The sequence below is a fragment of the Merops nubicus genome, unplaced genomic scaffold, assembly GCF_000691845.1.
Source record: "Merops nubicus isolate BGI_N331 unplaced genomic scaffold, ASM69184v1 Scaffold53662, whole genome shotgun sequence".
NCBI classification, from domain to species: domain Eukaryota; kingdom Metazoa; phylum Chordata; class Aves; order Coraciiformes; family Meropidae; genus Merops; species Merops nubicus.
The window spans coordinates 1-22,100 of record NW_008593953.1 but is presented as its reverse complement, the minus strand read 5'-3'; the positions used below and the strand labels follow the sequence as shown (position 1 = coordinate 22,100).

Genomic DNA, 22,100 nt, shown 5'->3' with positions numbered 1-22,100 from the left:
AATTATTTTAATTAAAAAATTCATTTTTATTTATAAAATTTTATCACGCTTCACAGAACAGATCACTGGCAGCGTACAAAGAGCAGCTGCTTATGTGGCTATACTATATACACTACAAAAAACAATTTAAGAAATATATTAAATATTTTCTGTAAGTACATTTCCATGTAAACAGTTATCTGGCATATCACAAGAGCATTACTGTTGCCAACAGGAAAGAAGAGATACTGTATAGGTATAGAGGTCCATTTGTTACAGGCATCACCTATGTGCTTTTGGTGAGCCCTTGAGTGACACCAGGAGTAGCAGGTGATGTCAAAAAGCAGAACTGAATAAGCGTTTACTTTTTTACCCGAATAAACATTTCCAGTTCATTTTTCCTTCTTTTTTCAATTCTTTCAGACTCTATTTGGCAGGTGTGACAAACATACAGATGGTTAACAGCTGGTCCTCCTCCATACCTGCAGTAAAAGAAAATTAACCTTGTGGAAAATGCCATATAAAAAGATCATGCACCTGTAGACATCACAAGTGTCAGCTTCTTATAATATGTAACAGAAGCCCAATACATGCAAGCCACACCAAGACACAATTTATTTTCCCAGTAACTTTTTGTATTCCATCCTAAGATAAAACAATCTTCAAAGTTCTCACTGCCCAATGCCAGTACAAACCATCTCCAACTCCGATGTATCATATACTTCAAAAGGTGTTACTACAGATGTACACGTCAGGGACCAAGTATACTGTTATACAGACACTCCATGTGTGATTTTATTAAAGGCCTCTAAGAAACAGGCTATGAAAATTGTTCCAGCCAGTTCTTCCTTAAGCATGTTCTTGCATTCCAGTGCAGGTTCCTCATCAGTTTGCTACCTCCCTGACACCAGCCTCTAAACTTGTTTATTGTTTCGTCCTTAAAAAGTTGTTCTCCATGACCCTCCCACTGTATTCCTTGTGTGAAACTGCATACATGTCTTCAGGGGCACTCTTGCTGACAAGCCCAAAAGATACATAAACACACACACACACAGATTTTCATGTATAATTACAAACATGTGCAGCATTTGCTCGCCTGGAAACTAAAAGCTTGATAAAATATTCTTGAACAACTAGTAGCCTTAAGAGTTGCACTCACTACAACAGGAACATCAGGTTAAAATACATATTGAGATAAGGATAGTCCAGGTTCTACTTCCTTGTTGAGTAATCATTTTTTCAGAGCTGCATTCTCCTCCAATTTTGCTTCTAAAACTTCAGATTTTATTCCAAAAAGTCTTACATTAAATGATATAAAAGAGAGTGCTCTTAAATATAGTAACATGAATTAAAGCTCACAATATGAAAATCTGTAAGAAAGCTGAAAAATAACTGTTTCCTTAGTGAATAAAATTAAACAAAAATTTTCTATTGAAGACATTGCCTTTTCCCTTTCAGATTATAATTTTTTTAATTACTTTCAGTCCATAAAAGTAATTTGGGACATTTCTTCTCCCCCCCTTGAATTGTGGTATTTTAACTGAAAATTAAGTATTATTTCAGTACAACATCACTTGTACATTGAAGTTTTTCAGTGTATCAATCATCCCAACTTAACAAAGATGTTTCATGCAATGGTCACCTACCACTTAAATTGCACCTCTGAAGACAACACCTTGTCTTTGGAGTGCACTGATCAGTTCACAAGCTTTTATACTAAATAGGACAAGTATGGATTATACTGCATGGTCTCAAAGCAACTCTTGTGCCAAAGTATTTGGAATTGAACAGGAGTAGTGTCACACGTGAAGCAAAATAAATGTGTTTGGGACATGGATTGTCACTTCACATGCTAGATGAATCTCTCTTTTTCCTTAATACCGTGTCAGTAAAAGCCACTTCCACCATTTTTGGCTTTTTCAACCACTGCAGCCACAGTACTCTCCCATAATTCCCAGTTAACAGCAGGACAAAAAGTAAAATATCAGGTAGGCAGACCAAAGAGACAGACGTTTAGCAATGACAGTTCATACCTCTTTTCTACCTAATGCATTACTCCCAAAATCTGGAGGACCCTATAATCTCTGTGATGTCTAAACTTCCATTACATGATTGAAGTTTGACATCTTGTTTTAAAAGATTACAGTGAAGAGACAGCAATGAGAAGTTTAAAAATATTTTCCTTCAGATTTAACAAACATTCCTGCATACAGAAAACCTATAATGTCTTTGTCAGCTGGAAGAAAAAGGAATACATCTAGGAAAGTGGAAATAAGCTGGAAATAGTATTGTTTCAATTTTTCACTTCTGTCCACTGAAACTCTAAAACAAAAAAAACTCCAACCCTTTAGCTGTGCTTAGGTGGCAGGAAGTTAACAGCTAAAAATATTGAATGCAAGTGCAATACAAAGTCCTCAAGGTCAACAGCAAAGCTCTTCTGCATTTTTTTTTTTTCTTACTTTAAAAGGAGATACAAGTTGTAAGAATCTCTCCTTTATAAGCAAGCACTTAAACCTGACCTACATTAAGAAGTGTGGAGTAGTTGTATGGAATGCTGAGATATAAGTTATTTTGAAGCAGTACTGGCAGCTGAAGCTATGGATTCAAAGCCAGCATAAAAGAAAAGTTGTCTCCAGCCAACAGAGAACAGGAAGCTGACACAGAGAGCTCTTTCAAAATACCTCTTCCAAAGTGTACTTTTGCTGACCTACTTTGTGTAATTTTGTACATACCATACGTGTTTATTGGTTTAATACTCTGGTAAGACACTATTTTATGTAGGCTTTTAGCATTACTTTGCACAAGCAAAGTAAATCAGCTATTTATAATTCTTTCACTTAACTTTGTGCCTAGAATGTATTTTTCTGAGCCACTAATTCTGAAGTCTGATGCTGCTGGTTAGTGCATATTTGCTCTCTCAAACCGTACTACTGGATTTCTTCCAATTACAGTACAAAACTTACCGGCTATACAGATTATCCCATATATTTTGAGGCAGCATTACAACTAAGTCCTCTATGAAGTTAGCTTTGTGTGGAGGAACACCTGCAGAAGCAACAAAAGAGACTTGTAGATTTAGTGGGGGGAAGAGACTATGTTAGAGGTCTCCAAATAAAACAAACAAATAAAAGAAACCCCAACAACCTTTCAATGAATTCAGAAAAATCATATGAACCAAGTTTTACCAGACTAGGGTATTAGAGAGACCACTAATTTTAAGCTGGAAAAGAAGTTTGAGGCTGGAAAGTTTATAAAAAGCAGAAATGAACTATATGAAAGATTAAAACTAAAGGGCTAAAATCCTTTTTAGATACTGTTTACAGAATGTTTCTTAATGTACACAATTAAAATGTTAACGAGTGATTAAATAATTTGTTTGTGCATGTAAACACATTAACAAACTGCGTATTCAAAATTTACTTATTTGCTGTAGACCTTTTTGAATTACTGCAAACAACATGAATGCTGGAAAGAACCAAAATTTTGACAGATGCAGAAACAGGGTGGCTAGCAGAATTAAAAGCACTGAGCTGACGCACATGGTAAGCAGCAATGTTCTGTGCAAGAATTGTTTTGGGCAGTGAAAATCGAGTAAGTTCAGGCACTTGGTACAAGAATCATATGCTGGAACAGAAAGCCACAAGGGCTCACGTGTACACACTCTGCAGATTGCTACAGGGACACAGTATTTCTTTAAATACATTTAAAAGTTTGGTTCAGCAACAGGGGCAGCACCTCTTAACTGCTGACCTAATAGAGTTGTATTTTTTTTATTAAAGAATAGGTATAAACACACCACCTAGTAATGACTTCTTCGAATGTTGGCACTCAGATACAGGTATTTCCCCAATTATGTTTTGCTTAATGTAATTATCTAATTTTTCATTTAGCATGAAGTAAAATTTTTATTCAGCTATACAAAATATAAGGAATTACTACTCTGTGTTCACACTGCTATGCATTAGATTGTCTGCATCAGGACAATCTCTTGTTCTGCAGCTTTCAAACTTCCTTGTTGCTTCTAGTACATAGCAGGAAAAAAAAGATTTATATTGGCAGACCAGATTATTGAAGATGGTGATAAAGTGGTAGGATTTTTAAAAATGGGAACATATATGTTTAGGAAGCATGCAGTTAAGACAAACTGTTCCTCTACCAGAATCAAGAATGCTTATAAACAAAATCAAATGTCCAGAGGAAAGAAAAAAAAATAAAAAATAAAAAATAAAAACCTCACACAGTATCATTTCCCACTAGCCAGCTGCTAAAATGAGATAATTTACTTAGACATTCCAGTTCTAATTTACCTAAGAAGTTATAGAAGTTATAAAATGAACTTACTATATTCAAATTCCTTTAATTAAAACAAGGGTACATCCCTGTATAGCTACAAGTTGACAAATAATGTTTAATTTATACACAACTACAGTCTCACCTCCATGCATACAGAGAAAGTCATTATTTGAAATTGGTCCCGGCTCTGCAAAAGTCTTGAATTTATTTAACCACTGCTTGGAAACATAGAACTGCAGAAGACTTGGTTCCATTATGTTCAGCAGACCCGATATCCTTCGTCTCTCTCTCTGTGCTTCTTCACTGCTCTTTCTATTGCCAAAATAGGAATCATTAAACAAATAGATATCTTTCTGTACAGTGTAGATAATTTACTTTGTGAAAAGACAACTCTACTTTCAAGTAAATTACTTCAGGCATGTCTATACTTCAAAGTTCTATTAGCATGAATTAGTTGACTCAGCACACAGAAAAGCTTGCATCTTTTGTGCACAGCAGAGCCACCATCTGAGTGTGTGGCAGAAACCGAGACTGACACGTTACAGAACCGTGTGTCACAGGAGTCAGCACAGGGCAGAAGGGCAGCAAGGACCTCTGTCTCTGCTAAACCTATGCTTGTCCCTAGTTCTGACAGGCCATGGCACAGCTGCTATCATGCTTACAAGGAAGATTTTGCCTACTTAGTTCAAAGACCCTTGACAGCATCAGCCTGAGAAAGTAAATAGATGGACTGCAGAGGCGACAGCAGTCAGAGCAGAGCGAGAGACTCTGACTGTGCTGCAGAGGTGATTACTACCACAGGAGAAGACAACAAGTCTCTGCCCATTCCCTCTATGTATCTTTTGAGCTAAAGCTTTGCAAGCCATACTCCTTGGACACATGTTCCATACTTACCTCCACAAGTGAGTAGATCTAATAATTTCCCTCCTATTCTTGTATCCCCCCCTACTTTTCCTCACTGAGGCTGTTGCTACTGTCCAACTAGAAGTATCTCTGCTGTCCTGTTTTCAAATTTAATAGAATCTCTCTTCTACAGAAGGTTTGAACCATTCTTTCTGTCCGCCAGAACTGACCTGAAACTCGACTCAGCACCACAAAAAGAGCTGTGCCACCTCAGTTAATTTACAGAGCCAAAGCTGACACAAACAGCTTATAGTAAAGCTTCAGGTAGACCTAATGGCTATAGCAACAAGGCTATTTACAGTATAGCAAAACAAGACAAAAAAAAGTAGGAAAAAAACAAATGCTGTGAAGCCAATTAAAAAACATTACTTGTTTAAATTCAGATCAAAGCTACTTAACAAAAATCTTAGAAGTCTGAAAATGAAATTGAAGTAGGTAAGTTTGGTTTCCAGCTGTAATTTAAAAAAACGTACGTATCTCCACTAAGCTTTCTAAAATGTACTGAAAGAACATCTATATTTGTTTGTGTGGTTGTGTTTTGTGGGTTCATTCTCTTTTAAAACCAAGTTTTATGAATACTATCCTTTCATATTTATTTTAATATGTTTACCCACAATCAGGTACAGTGCTCTTTCTTGGCAATACAACAAAACACCCACATTCCTTTTAAAAGACCCACTGAGTCAGACTCACAGGCTTAGCTCAGACAGAGGCAGGTATGCGTGCTCCTAATGAAAGCTAAAATACTTTCAGAAAACATCTGATTTTTTGTGTAGCTCTGACATGATCTATTCTGCAGTTAACTTTTAGTGGGAATTTGATCTTAGTACCAGAAATTTAGAATTTGAAAATTGACTTAAGTTACTTTTATTTCAAGTACAAAAATTCCATAGACTGAAGATGATAACATGACTTCTTGGCTTTCATTTCAACTTTCAGGAAAAGACCAGCCTATAAATCCCCTACAATGAAATTACAACACAGTAAAACCTCTGTTGTTCCACATCCCATCTGCTAAAGACTTTCAACAACTCCCTTTAGAGCTCTAACACTTAGAAGTCTGTGTGCAAAACTTCCCCCTGTGCAGAATTCCTTCCCTCTAATTGAAAACAACGTAGCTGGTGCCTAGTTCTAGCAGCTGCTGAAAGTTCTCACTAGTCACCTTACCACACCTTATTTATGGAGATTTAATATTAATTTCCATACATGTTATAGCAGTGACAGAGGAAGCGTTAAGGAGGTAATGGAAGGATTAAGTCTCTCTCCAGCATAAGCTTTTCTGGTTGGTCAAATTCTTCTATTATAACTCTTGTGGGACAGCTGATTTCTGAAAGCTGCTGAAGCACTTAAAAAGTTATTCATGTACCTGATTTACATGGGTCTGATAATACTTTTTATTTCCTACCTGTAGAAGAGAACATAGGCTTCTGCATTTTGCACTGTAGATTCTGATACTTCTGTGACACTCTGGTCATCAAATTCATACCACAGATTATTTAAATTATTGCGGCAATAAGCAATATAATGTCCACCTAGAATGTTAGAAGAAAGAGTTATTAATAAGTGCCCAGAGCTGCCTGGTTTACTCTCCAATATATGAAAAGGAATTAAGTCCAGTAAGAGTTTTTTTTACTTTTTTTAGATTTATATTAGCTAGTGGAAAGTTGGACACTGCTTTCAACATATTCCTGAACTCTTTAAGCAGCCTGTTGTCTAATGTACTCCTGAACCATGGTATTCAAATCAGAATGAGCCTGTCTGAACATTCTACCCTAACCAGTTTCCACAATGAACTCTCTTCAAATCTTAGTATTCTTTATAATACGAATTAGCATAGATGTGTAATGGCTACATGATATCAAGGCCATACTTAACTGTTTTGAACATTTATTACTAGATTTACATACATAATCAATTGCTAATAATAAAGCAATCAAACATCTACTAAACTGATTCCAAGAAGCACCATCCAGCAAGCACTAAATGGAAGATGATAAAGCATCCAGAAAAAAAGCTAACAGCTTCATCTAAACAACGGATACCTCAAGTTTAGGGAACATGGGATGAGTAACTTCTACAAAAATCTACGAAGTTTCTAGCTTCAAACTATTCTATTTTCCTAATCTCATAAATCCTAAGAGCACCTAGGCAAAAAACGAGCTTGACATATGGCAAAAAGATGTTATTCAGCTACTCATCACTACCCATAAATAGCAGTTACTGCCTGCTTTGGGGTTAACTGGCAGCAATCACCAAAGAGAACTACTTTTTTTTTTTTAAAAAAAAAACCAAAACACTACTGGCATCTTTGTGGTGCTTTGTGAACTCTTTCCAAAAAAGTATAATGCATCAAAACTCTAGACAAACAGCAGATGCACAGAACAGCTGATCATCTGCTGCCACGTAACATTATTTGTATATTGATACTATTCCATTTCAATAGTGCATATAGTTTTTCAGTTAATATTCCAGGATATGTTAATGTTTTTGCACCTACAATTTTATTTAGGTATGCCATACAATTTCAAAGATGTGCCAATGCTTTCAGAGCAAGCGATTGAGGTAAAAATCATAGCAAATTCTTTCACATTATTGTTACCATGCTCATCCATTTACCCTTCAGTATACGGATATCATCCTTCAACAGAAGTGCTGATGTGAATATCAAAGGCAAAGACAAAACAACCTGTTACTTACTGCTGGCGGTTCCATGATGGCAGATAACAGAGAGGAGATCATAAGTCACTATTTGAGCTGGACTGTCCTTTGCAAGGAAGGGCTGAAGATCAAGGCCTTCCAAGGGAAAGGACACATGGGTCCCAATTTTTGTGGAAAACATAAGTTCATGTCTGAATCTTTTGAGATGAATGCACAGTATCTGTAAGAAGGATCAACAGATTCCCTCAAGAAGTGTACATGCTACTATTTGATATTTAATAACTAAACTGTGCATGACATCTTCTCCTTCTATCATGTCCAAAGGATCACTTTTCCCTATGGTATGAGGCAACCATCACAAGCTCTGTGTTCCTCAGAAGACTTTTTTAAAAATCAGTTGTGGCTCAAGGACTTAGAAATCAATTTGAAAACTTATCTTACTGACAGTATTAAAACAGTCCTGAATGGTTACTAACACTGATGCAGCAATGAACAACATACCTTCTCCTTCTTCAATGCACCTATTGCATAATCTTGTCACGAGGGACATTAATTCTTCCTGATTATTGCAGTCATCAACTTGTATTTTGAAATCTAAGATTGGATTACTTTTAAAATGTAAAGTTACAAGCATTACTTACAGAAAAGATTTCTAGTCAGGCTGTGGTATTTATTTCTGTGAACTGCAGTATAATAAGTTCTATAGGCTGACAGTAACAACATAGAAAAACCTCATTCTTCTAACTTTACTTTTCATATACAAGGTTCACTTTCTTACAGGGCAAATAGTCAAACATTGCTCACATTATTAAAACAAATGCCAATATGAAGATATGCTTTCATCATATAACACTGCAAACATGATTTACTCCATGGAACTCATTAGTCTTACCACACTCCTAATCATGCAGAAAAAGTGCTTTAAAGTGCATGTAGTAACAGTACCTCAGGAAATTTTTGCACTTTGCAGAATTTCACTCCATTTCTTAACCTAAGCAAAGAAAAAAAAGAAAACAAACAAACAACATTTAGTTATGAAAACATTTTATTGTGCTTGATCAGCACAAGTCTAAGCTGTACATTACATGAGTAAACCCAAAATATTTCTGGAATGCAGACTAGACATGGAGTTGCCAAAATTATACAAACGATGCTTCAGAAGAAAATACAATCTGTACTGCTGAAAATTTCAAAGCATCAAGTACAGATAATCAAGTTCCTTCTAGCTATAGGCTTCTCTTAACATAAGGAAAGAACTTTAAGCTTCATGAAAGCTTAAGCAAAAGATAAAAAAGAAACAAAGTTTATTTTTAGGAAATGACATACAGCAGATCAACAGTTATACAGTAAGGAATAACACTCTTTTTTCCATGAAGGGCTTTGAACAGTTCTCAGATCACTTCCGTTCCTTGGTTCTTTAGTATTTAAAGTCATAGTATATTTATTTATTTTTAACACACTGAAGTGATCTACTGCATATCCATGACAATCTGTGAGTCATATAGCGGGCTAAGATCTTCTATTTCACCAATCAAAAACAATTTAGAAAGCTCTAAAATTGTAAGGAACACAAGAAAGACTTAAGCACATTTGGTTTACAACATGGTACAGTGAGTCAGTGCTGCCTGACTCCTGTACCTTTGTAATACTAGATTTCTGACAGCCAGAACGAGAGATTAATAGTACCGTGAGACATCCAGCAGAAATACATGCCTCTTCACTAACAGAAGCATTAAGGTGCTCCATTTACGACAAGCTAAAACAAAGGTAAAATCCAGCTTACTTTTTACACCTTCCACAGCTGTACATGTTATCACCTGCAAATATCAGGGAGAAGAAAAACAGCCATTAGTCTCTAAATCCAAACAGTTACCTTCAAACCCATACCTCTGACATATAAAAGTTTCAAGGAAGTTTATGTTTGGGTTGCGTTCAATGTTTAAAGTCATAAGAGTGTTGAGAGCAACTAAATAGAAAGGTTCTCAGATTTTATGCTTTCAACTATGAAGCATGCCAACATAATCTCAACAGATGATGTTATATCACTTAAAAGGGAAATAATTTACTGAGTGTAAATTAAGGTTATGAGAATGAGTATCAATATAGTGGGTTTTGAAATTTTTATGAACCTTCAGCTGGCATGATTTCATTACACTAAATTCAGATTTACTTGACATTTCTAAAGCAGCTTTCATGGGCATTTCTTGCCTCAAATATTCAGTTGAGTAAGAAGCTTACCTTTTTGAAATGAGTGATCCCATAAGAGCAAGGAATGGCTTGCTCTATAGTCTAACAGGTAACCTTTGCTTAATTGCATGAAGCTAAAAAGATATTAATCATCTTATTGTGACAGAAGGAAAAAAAAACCAACCTGAAAAAACATGTTCATGTAATGAACCTCTTACCCTTGAGCTCATCTCTGGCGAAAAAGGCAGCAAGACAATCTTGTAAGGTTACAACTGGACCCCAAAACCAGCTAGGAACACATGAGACAACAAACCTGAAACATCATTGACAGAAAAAAAAAGAAAAACAACAAATGTTCTGCCAGAAGAGCAGAAACTGGAATTTCAAATTGAATAAATAAATAAAACAAGGCAAATATTATTTACCTTTTGAAATACTCCATAAAAAAGGCTATCCATCCCTGAGGGGCATATGCTTCTCCACATGACCCTGCCTTGACTAGAGATGTCTGATGACTTGCAGAATGGAGTTTAGCAAGATCTTCCTTACCTGGAATAGGCAAGGACAGATCCTGAAAGGTCTCCAGGGTTACAGACAGCTAAAGAACAAAACAAACGAAACAAAATAAGAGTTAAGCTTGAAGAGAAAGAGCAATTACATTGAATTCTGCAAACTTCACCAGTAACTACAAAGTCACTGTACGGTTGCAAATTCCACTATGCTGCAAATTAATTATAAATAAGGGGATGTAAGAATTCATTTTCTAGAAAAGTGGACTTGCACACTGCTATCAGTAAAACTTTTTAAAGTTGTTATCATTTGCCTTCCTACTAGTTATACAAAGCACTACGATTTTTGCCTCAGGCTTCTGTTACACAAGCTAGTTTCGGAAAGTTTAGCCCACTGTTGACAGCATTTTGCTTTAACATTATCTTGGCCTGATGTAACTGGACCCACTGCAAAAGAAACCCAGCTGTGCATTTTCTTTCTCCCATGCTGGATTTAGTGATCATGCATCAAAGAGCAAAACATCAAGCAAACTAAAAATTCATTCTTACTTGATTTTTGAATTTGCTTATTAGGTTACCCTGAGCTCTCAGTATTCTTAGGTCTAAACCAAAGGAAGCAGTAAGGGCATGCAGCTTCTTCAGGGTTAGGTTTAAACCTTATGTTGAGAAACTTGTTGCAAGTGCAGAGATTTTTACAACCAATATTTTATAATATTGCTATGAAACTAACGTGGTCCACTAGACGTATTTAGGTAACTGAGTTTTAAAATGACCCTGCGTGCTGATCAAAGTAATTCTATGACCAAACAGCACAGAAAAAAAAAAAATTCAACTGTTCCTATGTCGTACCACATCTTGCAGTAGAGGACACCTTCAGAAAGCAGTTCATGATTCATATCACCTGTAAAAGTGTCCTGATACCCGAGGACAGCCCTTATCAACCTTTCCCTGCTGTTAACAAATTTCAAATTGGTAAGCTGTAAAACAATTTTCAAAATGTTCTTTTTCAGTTCTGAGTAAATATCCAGCTCAATGAATGCAAGCTAGTTTAAACACAAAGTGCTGGTAGTAGCTGTTATTCTCTTTGGGTAAAGGTGGTGTAAATCTGCCACATAAGAATAAAGTTACAGAGAATGTCTGTATTTGTAAAGCCATGAGTATTTGTATTGGGGAAAATATACTGTATTAAAAGCTGGAACCTCCCCATCTTACTCACCCGATCACAAGTTAAGCACTGTACCGAGCTTATTATAGTCCCATCAAATATATCCGAGATAACACTCCTATACTTCTTGCGCTTCTTCCTTTTTGGTGACGATACAGCGGAAACTATATAATGACAAAATCAGAAGCTGAAAGTACATCAAGATACAGCAGATTCTGATTTCCTTGAACTTTGTGTAATAAAGCTAGACATCACACAGACTTAGAATTGTGAGCCAAGCCCTGCTTTTTATTTATTAAATATTAGAAATTACACAACCAATCACTGTTAGTACCAGACAATTAATGCAGGTTTCTCAACCAGTTCAAGGGGGACAAACACCAGAAAATTTTGCCACTAAGTAAAACTCAAGATGCCCATTTTGAAATCCACAGCCTACTATGAGATTCATCTTAGGAGAAATTCCCCCCCCAGGTATAAACTTAAGAAGGCACATTCTATCTGACATTTAATTTGTCCACATCTTTCCAAGAAGTTTTAGCCATGTTGTGCTGAAAAAGCTCATACACAAGCTTGTTGTATCACAACACCAATGACAGTGGATTGAAGTAGACTAAATGTACTACTAGAACCCCGTCTAACAGGAGCTTATTAAAAAAAAAAAAAAAAAAAAATCAAGTAAAACTCCAAGCCAATAATATGCACTCCCCATCCAAATCCATTACTAACTAGGTAAAAACACCAGAGCAGTCTCTTGGGCTCTACAAGTTACTGGAATGGTAGGCTAAAATGAAGACCACAAAAACTCTTCTGGAATTAGTATATTACCAAAGTGACCACTCATAAGTCTTGTAGGAGTCAAAGGCAAACTGCCAAAATGCTGATAGACAATAACAAGATAAGCAGTGAAACACGGAAATAATTACAGTATGGAGGAAACTGATTTACTCCAATAGATCTCTCACGTAGAACACAACCTCCAAAGGCTCCTTTGTATGTAAAAGATTTGCCCATAAGCAAGTACTCGTCTCTTTACTGGACAGCAGTATTCTACATTGTCTCTGTATCATCTCGTACCTAGAAAGATGTCTAATAAAAATGTCTGAGTTCAAAAGTATCTCCAGCAGAAAGAATGTCTGCTAGAAGCAACCTGAAAAACTTTCACGATACATCAGATATATTTATCATGGACATAAACTTCCTCATAGAGCCTTTTGCTCAGAATTATCTAAAGTTCCTTTCAATCACTATTTCTGTCACTAAATTGCTTTAAGATGGTTCTCACGTCTCTATTTACACAGTGACGTGGAGGATATGCTTCATTTATCCACATTAATAAACTGCAGGAAGAAATGGAAGACACTGACAGACGGGCATCTTGGAATTGTCGCACCCAACAGACACTGTGTGCTTTCAGCTAGGGGGAAATGGAAGAGGAGAAAGGAATAGGTGTGTTGTAATTAGGTGTTAGCCCCTAGAATGCAAGCCCTAGTACACTAGGAAATTCCCCTGGCATTATGGGGAATTAAAAAAACAACTGAGCTTGCAAATGGCTGCCACACTACTCCTCTAGTCAGTTCTAAGTACATATCTGTTCCCTCAATACAGATGACCAAGAGTTAAATGACTAGGAAGTGACAAAAATCAGTAGTCTACATTGGAAGAGACATTTGGATATCAGCTGGTACAGTCTCTCCTCAAAGCAGCTGTAGTTGAACTTTAGAATATTCATCTCCAAGAACCTCACAGTACTCTGGGCTGCTGCCTCTGTTCCCTGTTATTCTGTTCAATGAGCATGCAACCACTCTTTGTGAAAATTTTTTTCCTTCCATCGAATAGAAATTTTCCTTTCTGCAACGTGCTTCTGTTTGTTTGCTGCATGGCTTCAAGAAGTCTGGCTCTGCCTTCTCTGTAACTGCCCATAATGCTGATGTCAGCAACAGTTCCCCTTTAGCCTTTCCTTCTCCAGGCTGAACAAATCCAGCTCTCTCAGCCTCTCCTTGGGCATGACAGGCTCCACCTACCTAGTACCTCCTCAATGAGACACACTTTGTTTTGTCTAAAATCCTCCTTTAATGGTAAAGCTAAGATTTGAGACAGTAGTACAGATGCAGTGTCAAAACCACTGAACAAATGAAAAAGGAGGTCAATAACTCAAGTCCATTAAGACATTCTCATTCAGCATCAATGCTAGAGCTTTAAAAGTATAACATGAACATTCTTAGAACTTATCATGGACAGCCTGTTGAATGAAAGAGGATCACAATATTAAAAGTTCTGGGAAGTTTTTTTGTTTGGTTTGGTTTAATGCTAGCCTTCAGAGCATGTTCCAAAAGAAAATTTATTAAAATAGTCTGCTGTTAGACAAATAAGGGGAGGAGGGGGAAGCGGAGAGGGGGGGAATTACACATTGTTACTTTTGCCCTAAAGCTGCACTCTTTTGTCTCTAAAAGCAGTAGACATCTGAACATCCTTAATGCTGATAAATACATACATTTATAAATAAATACAAATAAATTTATAATGCATAAATAAATATAGCAGAAAGTGCCAAAAGAAATACTACACACTGCAGAGACAGTAAAAACCAGAAGACAGCTAACATTTACAAGTCTGTCTAGGGTGTAGGTACACACGGCTCCTTAAACTTTAACAGAATAAGATGTTACATTGCTGAACTTCTGCTGAAGAGCAGATGTGCTTGTCTGCAAAGCATTACCTTTCTCGTGGTACTTATGTCTCTCACATTTCCTCACTCTTCAAACCGGTGCAAACCGGTGCAACAGAGAGAGTTGTCTAAAAACGTTACTCCACCCTCCCACAGCGAGACAAATACTATTGATGCTTCAAAAGGTTCAGAATTTTATGATAGTAAAGGGAGACTTATGTCATATGTCCAGCTTACATAATCCTCCCTCTCCCCACTAGGGGTAGGGGATAAAAACCCCCTGTGAACAGCACCGCATTGCTGTGCAAGACACGACAAAATGAGAACCGTAACACAGAGCAATTCAGCACCAGGAGGGAGAAAATAAAGGGTCTATACCTTTCTTGTGGACTGCTGCCAGTGAGGAGCATGATGAGAATGATTTTGGAGGACTGTTTGATAAGCGTGTGTTCATCCCTTCGTTTGATAATGGGGTTTGGGCTGCAGATATATCATTCATGTGGACATCATTGATGTAATCTGCAATTAATATTTGTATTATTTCTTAAATTCTACCATATATATTACTGCAGAATGAACAGACACAATGGTCATATAATTTATTTAACCATACTGTCAAGTCACTGGACATTGAGGAATGAAGCACCTTTCGTTTCACATACATTTTAAGTTAAGAACAAAACCAAAAACCACCACTCTTCTCCATTATCTGAAATCTTATCCAGTATAAATCTTTAGCTTCCAAGGGAATTCAATTTGAATTCAGAACACCTAAACTGAAAACATAAATTAAGAAGATACATTGTTTACAAGTAAATCCACCTATGCTATTTGATCTATTGCCTCTCTAGTGTATTCTACAACTCATTTCCACTCACACAGCTATTCTGGCTAAGAATTTGACTATTTAAAATGCACATGAGGAATGTATTACCGGAGAATCTGCTGTGTATCTGTACTTTGACAGTTCCTTGATTATTTAAAAATTCAGTGGTCTCTGATGCAGTGTTTGTGTCTTTTTCCAGGTCTTCCATAGAATTTGCTCGTTTAAGCTTGTTGCTTGATATTTTTTCTTTCTGCCAGTCTTTGGATGTGATTGAGTTGTTGTCATCATCCTGAATTAACATGGCTGTCTCTGCAGGATCCTCTAACACAGGTTTGAAAATATTGTCATTTTCTGTTTTATCACAGGTACCACAGGTGTCACAGGGCTGAAAGCCTACATCCGACTGGCTCTTGTCTTCTTCCATACTCTCTTCAACACTCATAGGTTGGGCATCTTCCAGTTCTACAACTGGTTCTTTAAGTTCTTCGTGAAGCAAATCCATCAGACAGCGCAAAAATTCTTGTGCATCCTAGGATTTTAAACAAGTTTTACAATATTATTCCATTATATTTGGAAGATGAAGTCATATCAAGAAACATACAGATAACTAAAAAAAAAACTACAGCTGGCTCTTGAAGAAGAATAAGGTAAAGTTTTCTGTCCCAGGTCTAATGTTCAAAAGATATTTCCATTCCAGACCATGTATTTCTTTCCTGCATCCATTTCTTGCCTGTGAAAGTAACCTTATCATAGAAATTTCCTTCAAAACACTTCAACTCCCAATAAGCTTATTTCAACAACTTAAACCAAAATATTGCTATAACTTACATGAATAATAAATGTAGCTCAAGCAACTACCAACAATGTCATCAGATCCCAGCTTTGCTGGTACTGGAACATTTTAGGGACAGTTTTTAAAAAACTTTATGCAGCATCTTCAGCTAAGCAACCACAGCTTGCTTTCACTTGGCACGCAATATTCTTTATTGAGAAGTATTATCATGTAATACTTACCCCGACTTTCCAATTGCATTACACTGTCAAACAAAGTTTTAATTATTCTTCTCAAACCTGGACAAAATTTCTCAACTATTAGTGTTTCCACAAAGCTGTCAAATATTACTGAAGGTCTAATCCATGTTTGAAAATATCTTACAAGCCACCACGTTTCAATAATCCATGCAGCAGCTTGGTTCCTAGCACTGAACAATATCTAATATAGCAAGCATGAGAGAAAACAATAGCCTCTTCTTGGCATCTACCACTACTTCTATTTTATTCTGTTTTCCTTTCTGTATTTTGGTTCTTCATAATAATTTTTGATGCTCAACATTCCCATCCTTCATAGCAATTACTTTTTAAACTCAAAACTGCTGACTATAAAACATTCTTTTTCTTAAAACCTACAACAATTGTGTTTGCATTTTGGACTTGGGCAATGGAAAAAAAAACTAATATGCCTATGCCTATTTGCTGGTAATCCGTAAAAAAAAAAAAATTGCTCAAACTTTGAGACACAGATTAAGTAGTAAACATTCTTCACTGAGCAAAGGAATTCCTTTTTCTCCCTGAAGATTGAACATAGCTGTCCAACTGGCTGCCCACCTTGCAAGGATGGGCAATAGGAGTGTGCTGGTCATGAAAAACCTACTTTTTATTTTAATTGCTTCCATAAAACCGGCTAGACATAAAACTCCAGTGTGATCCAGGCAGAAGCTAAAAAGATTCTCATTAAGTGTTGTTCTTCACAGAAAAACATTCCTATCACTGTTCAACACTGTGAGAACCGAGTTTCCATACAGTTTCCTTTCAGTTTTCAATATATAATTTCTACTTTTCTAGAAACTCATGTTGCTCTTAAACTCATGAGTAAATTAAAAAACACTGAGATTATATTTAACCATTTACTTTACATCTACATGTAGCATTTGAATGTAAAAATACATTCTTGCCCTCCATTCCACAAACATGAAACATGCTAGCTCAGACAGTAAAATTCCTTTGAATAACAGTAGGTTCTTGGAAGATATTAGTAACCTTCTTTAATGACATAATTTTAATTTTAATTTAATTTTTTCCTCTAACCCAAAAGCTTTTAATAATGTACTTCAAATGCTACGAATGCAGCAAGACACCTTATGAAGGATCAACTGAAGAATGCCTTCACTATGCAATACTCCATGCCTGTTTAACAAGGCCTTTCAAGAATTTGATATAACAAACATAAAACCTGACTTAAGTGTTGATGGCTCCGTTTCAGACAATCTACATTTGAAGCATATAAAGTTTATGTTGCATTTGCTTTAAACAAATATAGGAAGCATGATATATTTAGCATTAGGTTTAAAAATAAAAGATAACTTTATGGCTTAGGCAGATTTAAAAGATATCAGAAAATTCTACCTGTTGAGAGTAGCCTCGAAATGTTGGATTAACAGTTTTAATTCCTTGAAATAAACCAGTAGGAACCACAGAACCAGGTCTAAAGAAGAAAGTTTAAAATACGTAAACATACATTTTAAAAGCAAGCATTTAAGTGGAATTTTCTATCTTTACTGGGATCATAATTTCACCTTCATCTGAACTATAACACATCCAGCACAAATAATATTAATCAAACATAATAATAGTATTGAATTATTAACTATACATTTGTCACTTCACAGAATAGAGACTGTATCAGACCTCTTATGCCACATTTGTCAGAGAATTAGATGACAAATCAGATATACTCCTGGCACTTATCACAACTATCATAGATAAAATTACTGTTTCTTTACCTTCATACTTAAACTTCGAAGTATTTTCTTAGACAGAGATAACAAAAATTTCATGTAAGGAGATCAGAGAAACTGATAGAACAATTGTGCAGAATGAAGGACAGAAAAGAAAGTAATTATACATCTTGGATGTATTTCTGGCAGATATAAACTTATTTTTGAAAGCTTAATGCTACATGCATAGTGTTTATCATGTATGTCTTGTCAGACCTTCCTTACTACAAGATACATCAATTGTCTTACCTGTGGCAGATATGGAAAAGAACAGATGTTAAGGAGTGATTAAATCCTGCAAGTTAGTGTTTCCTTAATTTATAAAAGTAATTCTGTGATATACACAAAATGAAAATTAGAAACCTAGGACAGATTAATGCATCCTTCATGACTCTGGAGTTTACTTACAATCATTTCATCACCAAAATGATGGAATACCTGCTTTTGTGCCAGAGTTCTGTCATCAGCTTGAGGTAACTTTTACAAATTGCTGGTTTCTTATCTGTTCGGGCCAAGCCTCCACAGTCAAGGAAGAAGTGCGTCAATGGTGGGCTGATTAAAAAGAAGACAAGAGTAATTTTTCAGGTTATTTCAGGCTGTCAAAATACAAGAGCAAATCCACGTTTCATAGAAGATTCTTAAAAAAAGTAATACTATTTGAACAATTGAACTATTGAACAATTTCCTACATCCTTAAATGCCACAACCAAATGTCTCCTAGTAGGACAACTTCAGCAGTAGAGCAACACCGCTCCTCAGATGTATTCTGACATTTGTTAAAGCACCAGAATTGTCTAATGGGATTCAAAACCAAGGAAATAGGTAGTAGCCATCACAGGAATACACATGTACCACTACAGCAAGAATCACCATAAGCCTAGTCCATAAATAGCATCTTAATCTTTTTTACTCTCTAAAATTCAATAGCACCATGTGATGTCTCTAGGTAGTAAATAATTAATACTTAAATTAGTATTTATCTATTTACCTCATGCCAACTCACATACTGTCTCACTTCTTTCTCTTCAACCCTACTTTTGAAATCACCACCCCTCATACATATTGGACTGACTTCTATCCAAGAAAGGAGCTATCCCAGCACACTTGCAAAATTTGGTATTTCTCAACAGAATCATTTCCTCATTATTAGATGCCTTGTCTATTTTACCTTCCAGATAGATTTGCCTGAATTCTCCTCTCCCTGAACAAAAGATATCTCCGAGGTCTACTTAGCCCTCTATCCTGTCTTGGATTGCAGCCAAAAGCATATGTGTACAGTAAACATATGAGATATATGCTCAAGTACTCTCCCTGCATCACCATTTCTAGTGCATGAAAATTTTGAATTGAATAGTAGTTTTATCTTGTCAGTTTTTGTAGATTTCTCCTTTGTGAACTTGTCTCACACTCCCCTGGGATGACAAGGTCCTGTATTCTAGCCATTCCTAGGATGACTTAGCATAGAATGTCCCACATGCACTGTTTGCAAGGATTAAATTTGGACCTTTTGATCTTAACATGATCTCTTTTTAAATAAGGATTTATTCTAATGCATTTCCTTTGATTTACTTTGTAGCAGAAAAATAAACACAACACAAATTTAATAGCTTTTATCAGTTCTTCTTCCAATTTCTAGAACTGCACAGTTTTTTATGTAGAACAGTGAGGAATTAGAATGTAACAGGGAAAAAGCTGGAGTAGCCCACATATTCTAATACTTTTTTTCTTATCAGTGATGCAATTGTTTGTAGTATATAAGACTGATATTTAACAAATACACATCTTCCCTGGTACTGCAGCCCTTGAAAATCCTTAAGTCCATCTAGAGAGAATATAGGCATAAGCAGATGTAAAATTACATTTACTATCACTTTACTTACCAGTTGGAAAGAGCTTGTAAAGCTGCATTCATGTAACACGTGTTTCCAATATTTTTTAATCCTGTTAGACCTGAAAAACAGGATGAACATTCAGCAAGTCTGTTAATGCAATACAAGACATATTAAGGAAAATACTTCCTACAAAATAGGTGCTAATTAAAATACTCATGTAACACTTCTGATGACACTTATAATGCAGAGTTGTAACTAAAAGAAGCATAGGAGCCCTAAACGAATACAAATGTACATAGAAGTAATTAAGTGTTTTGATTTCAGATAAAACACTTCACACAAGTGGACTGCATTTTATCTTACTAACTTCTGATGTTTTATAACAGCTGCAGATTGTAATTTAAAAAATCATTATTTAAATTTTACTTGAACTTAATTATCTGTTAGGGTAAATTGTCTCTATGCTGCATTCACAACCATTAATCCTATTACTAGAAGCTTCTCAAGGAAGATTCCATTTCGCTGTCTCAAGTGGATGCTAGTAGTCAGATTATGCTGCAGATTCAAAACCTATTCAGCATGTGATTAGTCCAGAATCAGAATTATAATATTACCTACGATCAGTCTCCCTCCATGTCAGTTATACTCTTATTTTTATACAGACTGCTCAGTTTAGACTTCCCCACAGAACCTCTTTTCAAGCCCAGACTGTTTACTTCCTTTACTGATATCCATACATCGTTTTTTTACACACACAGGAGTTACAAATAATGTATATACTTTCAATGATTATGGAGTCATGAAAAATGCTCTCTAAATATTTGAGGAGACATGATAATTATCACTTGTTTAAATAACAAGATCTCAATTTAAAGAAGCTAATCTGAGATACTTGCTATTTGTAGCTACTTAAGCATTACATTAGTGAAGAAATTAATTTCAAAATAAAATTGCTTTTGTATGACAAAACAGTAACATTTATAAGCACAGAATCAATAAGAACAGAAAACTTCAGATACACAGCACTCTACAATACACAGCTCTCTGCAACCCTTGAAGTATAAGAACTATCCCAGCCATTTTTCTTTGTGGCAAAAATAGAAAACTTACTATGAAAAGCCTTTTTTAAGTAAAAAACATTTTGGTTACTTCAGTTGAATTCTGTAATATGCAGAACCTCATTTTTAAGTTTTATAAGGTTCTTCAGTCTGAATGGAAATATAGTCCTGCTTCCCACATTTGAAACTGCATTCTGCTCTTCCAATATCTGCTATAAAAAGGATGGTCTTACAGAAATTGGAAAGAACAGTTACACAATTTTAAAATATTTTATTTTTTTGACAAGATAAAATACATCAGGAAGATCCTCTCACTGCAATTTTCCAGCCCACAGTGTTACAAGTAAATTTTTGAATAGACTTCTTTTTTTAAAAGATATATTCTAATCCTTTCTTCACCAGAAGTATCTCAAAAGAAATGTTAAGAACAAAGTTAGAATAGAGATAAAGAAAGATTTTCCTGTAAATCTGAGAAATGTTTAGCACACATCCATACTTCTGGGAACATCAGGGCAATTCTATCCTCATATTACTTCTACACAAGTTATATTAAAAAAAAGCATTGATAGGACAAGATGACAGACAAATACACACACTGGTAGGTGAAACTAACTGGGAATAAAACACATGGTTTAATGACTTAAGGGCAGATGGCAAATTAGTGGGGTGGTGACATATCCAGAAAAACTCTGCCTGACAACAGAAGAGGCAAAGCAGGGTTTTTGGCCAGTGCCAGTAGACTGTGGAGACAGAAAGCTGGTAGTCAGTGAGTGTAAGAGAAATGAGATCCATGATTTAGAATAATTCTTTTATCATTACTGATAGAAAACAAACTGCCCTGACGTATGCGTTGAGGCCTCAAAAATAGCTTAACAACATTCTGGTGAGATTTTTTAAGAAAATGGTAGTTAGAAATATTTTCTTTACTAACAAATACATCTATCCTTTTTTTAAGTGATCAATACCCATTCAAGACTTGTAAGAAATAATAATTATTATATTCTTTTATGAAATGAGAAATCATAGCTATGCTGTTAGGAGTTCATCTAATCTCATTTTCATCTTTACAACAGTGTAGTACTACAGTGGGATAACCTTTTCTAGCAGAAAGTTTGGCAGTGCATGAAATCCATCATGAAAAAGGAGAAAAACAAAACCAAACAAAAATAAAAAAAACCAAGCACACACCATACTGGGATACTACAGGCTCAGAAAACGGTTACCCAAAATCATAGAATCATAGAATCA

At 35.7% G+C, this 22,100-nt stretch overlaps 1 protein-coding gene across 1 annotated transcript; it reads right to left on the bottom strand.

The window, feature by feature from the left end:
• Positions 1-340: 340 nt before the first annotated feature.
• Positions 341-19,912, bottom strand: USP33 (ubiquitin specific peptidase 33; the record flags this gene model as incomplete). The annotated part of the gene is made up of 15 exons (XM_008935563.1): positions 341-461; positions 2,943-3,024; positions 4,415-4,584; positions 6,581-6,707; positions 7,873-8,053; positions 8,779-8,824; positions 9,617-9,650; positions 10,239-10,309; positions 10,446-10,618; positions 11,746-11,858; positions 14,741-14,881; positions 15,297-15,717; positions 17,592-17,670; positions 18,401-18,514; positions 19,843-19,912. Coding segments are annotated over 15 exons (1,943 nt in total), but the record flags the coding sequence as incomplete, so codon positions are not given.
• Positions 19,913-22,100: the final 2,188 nt, after the last annotated feature.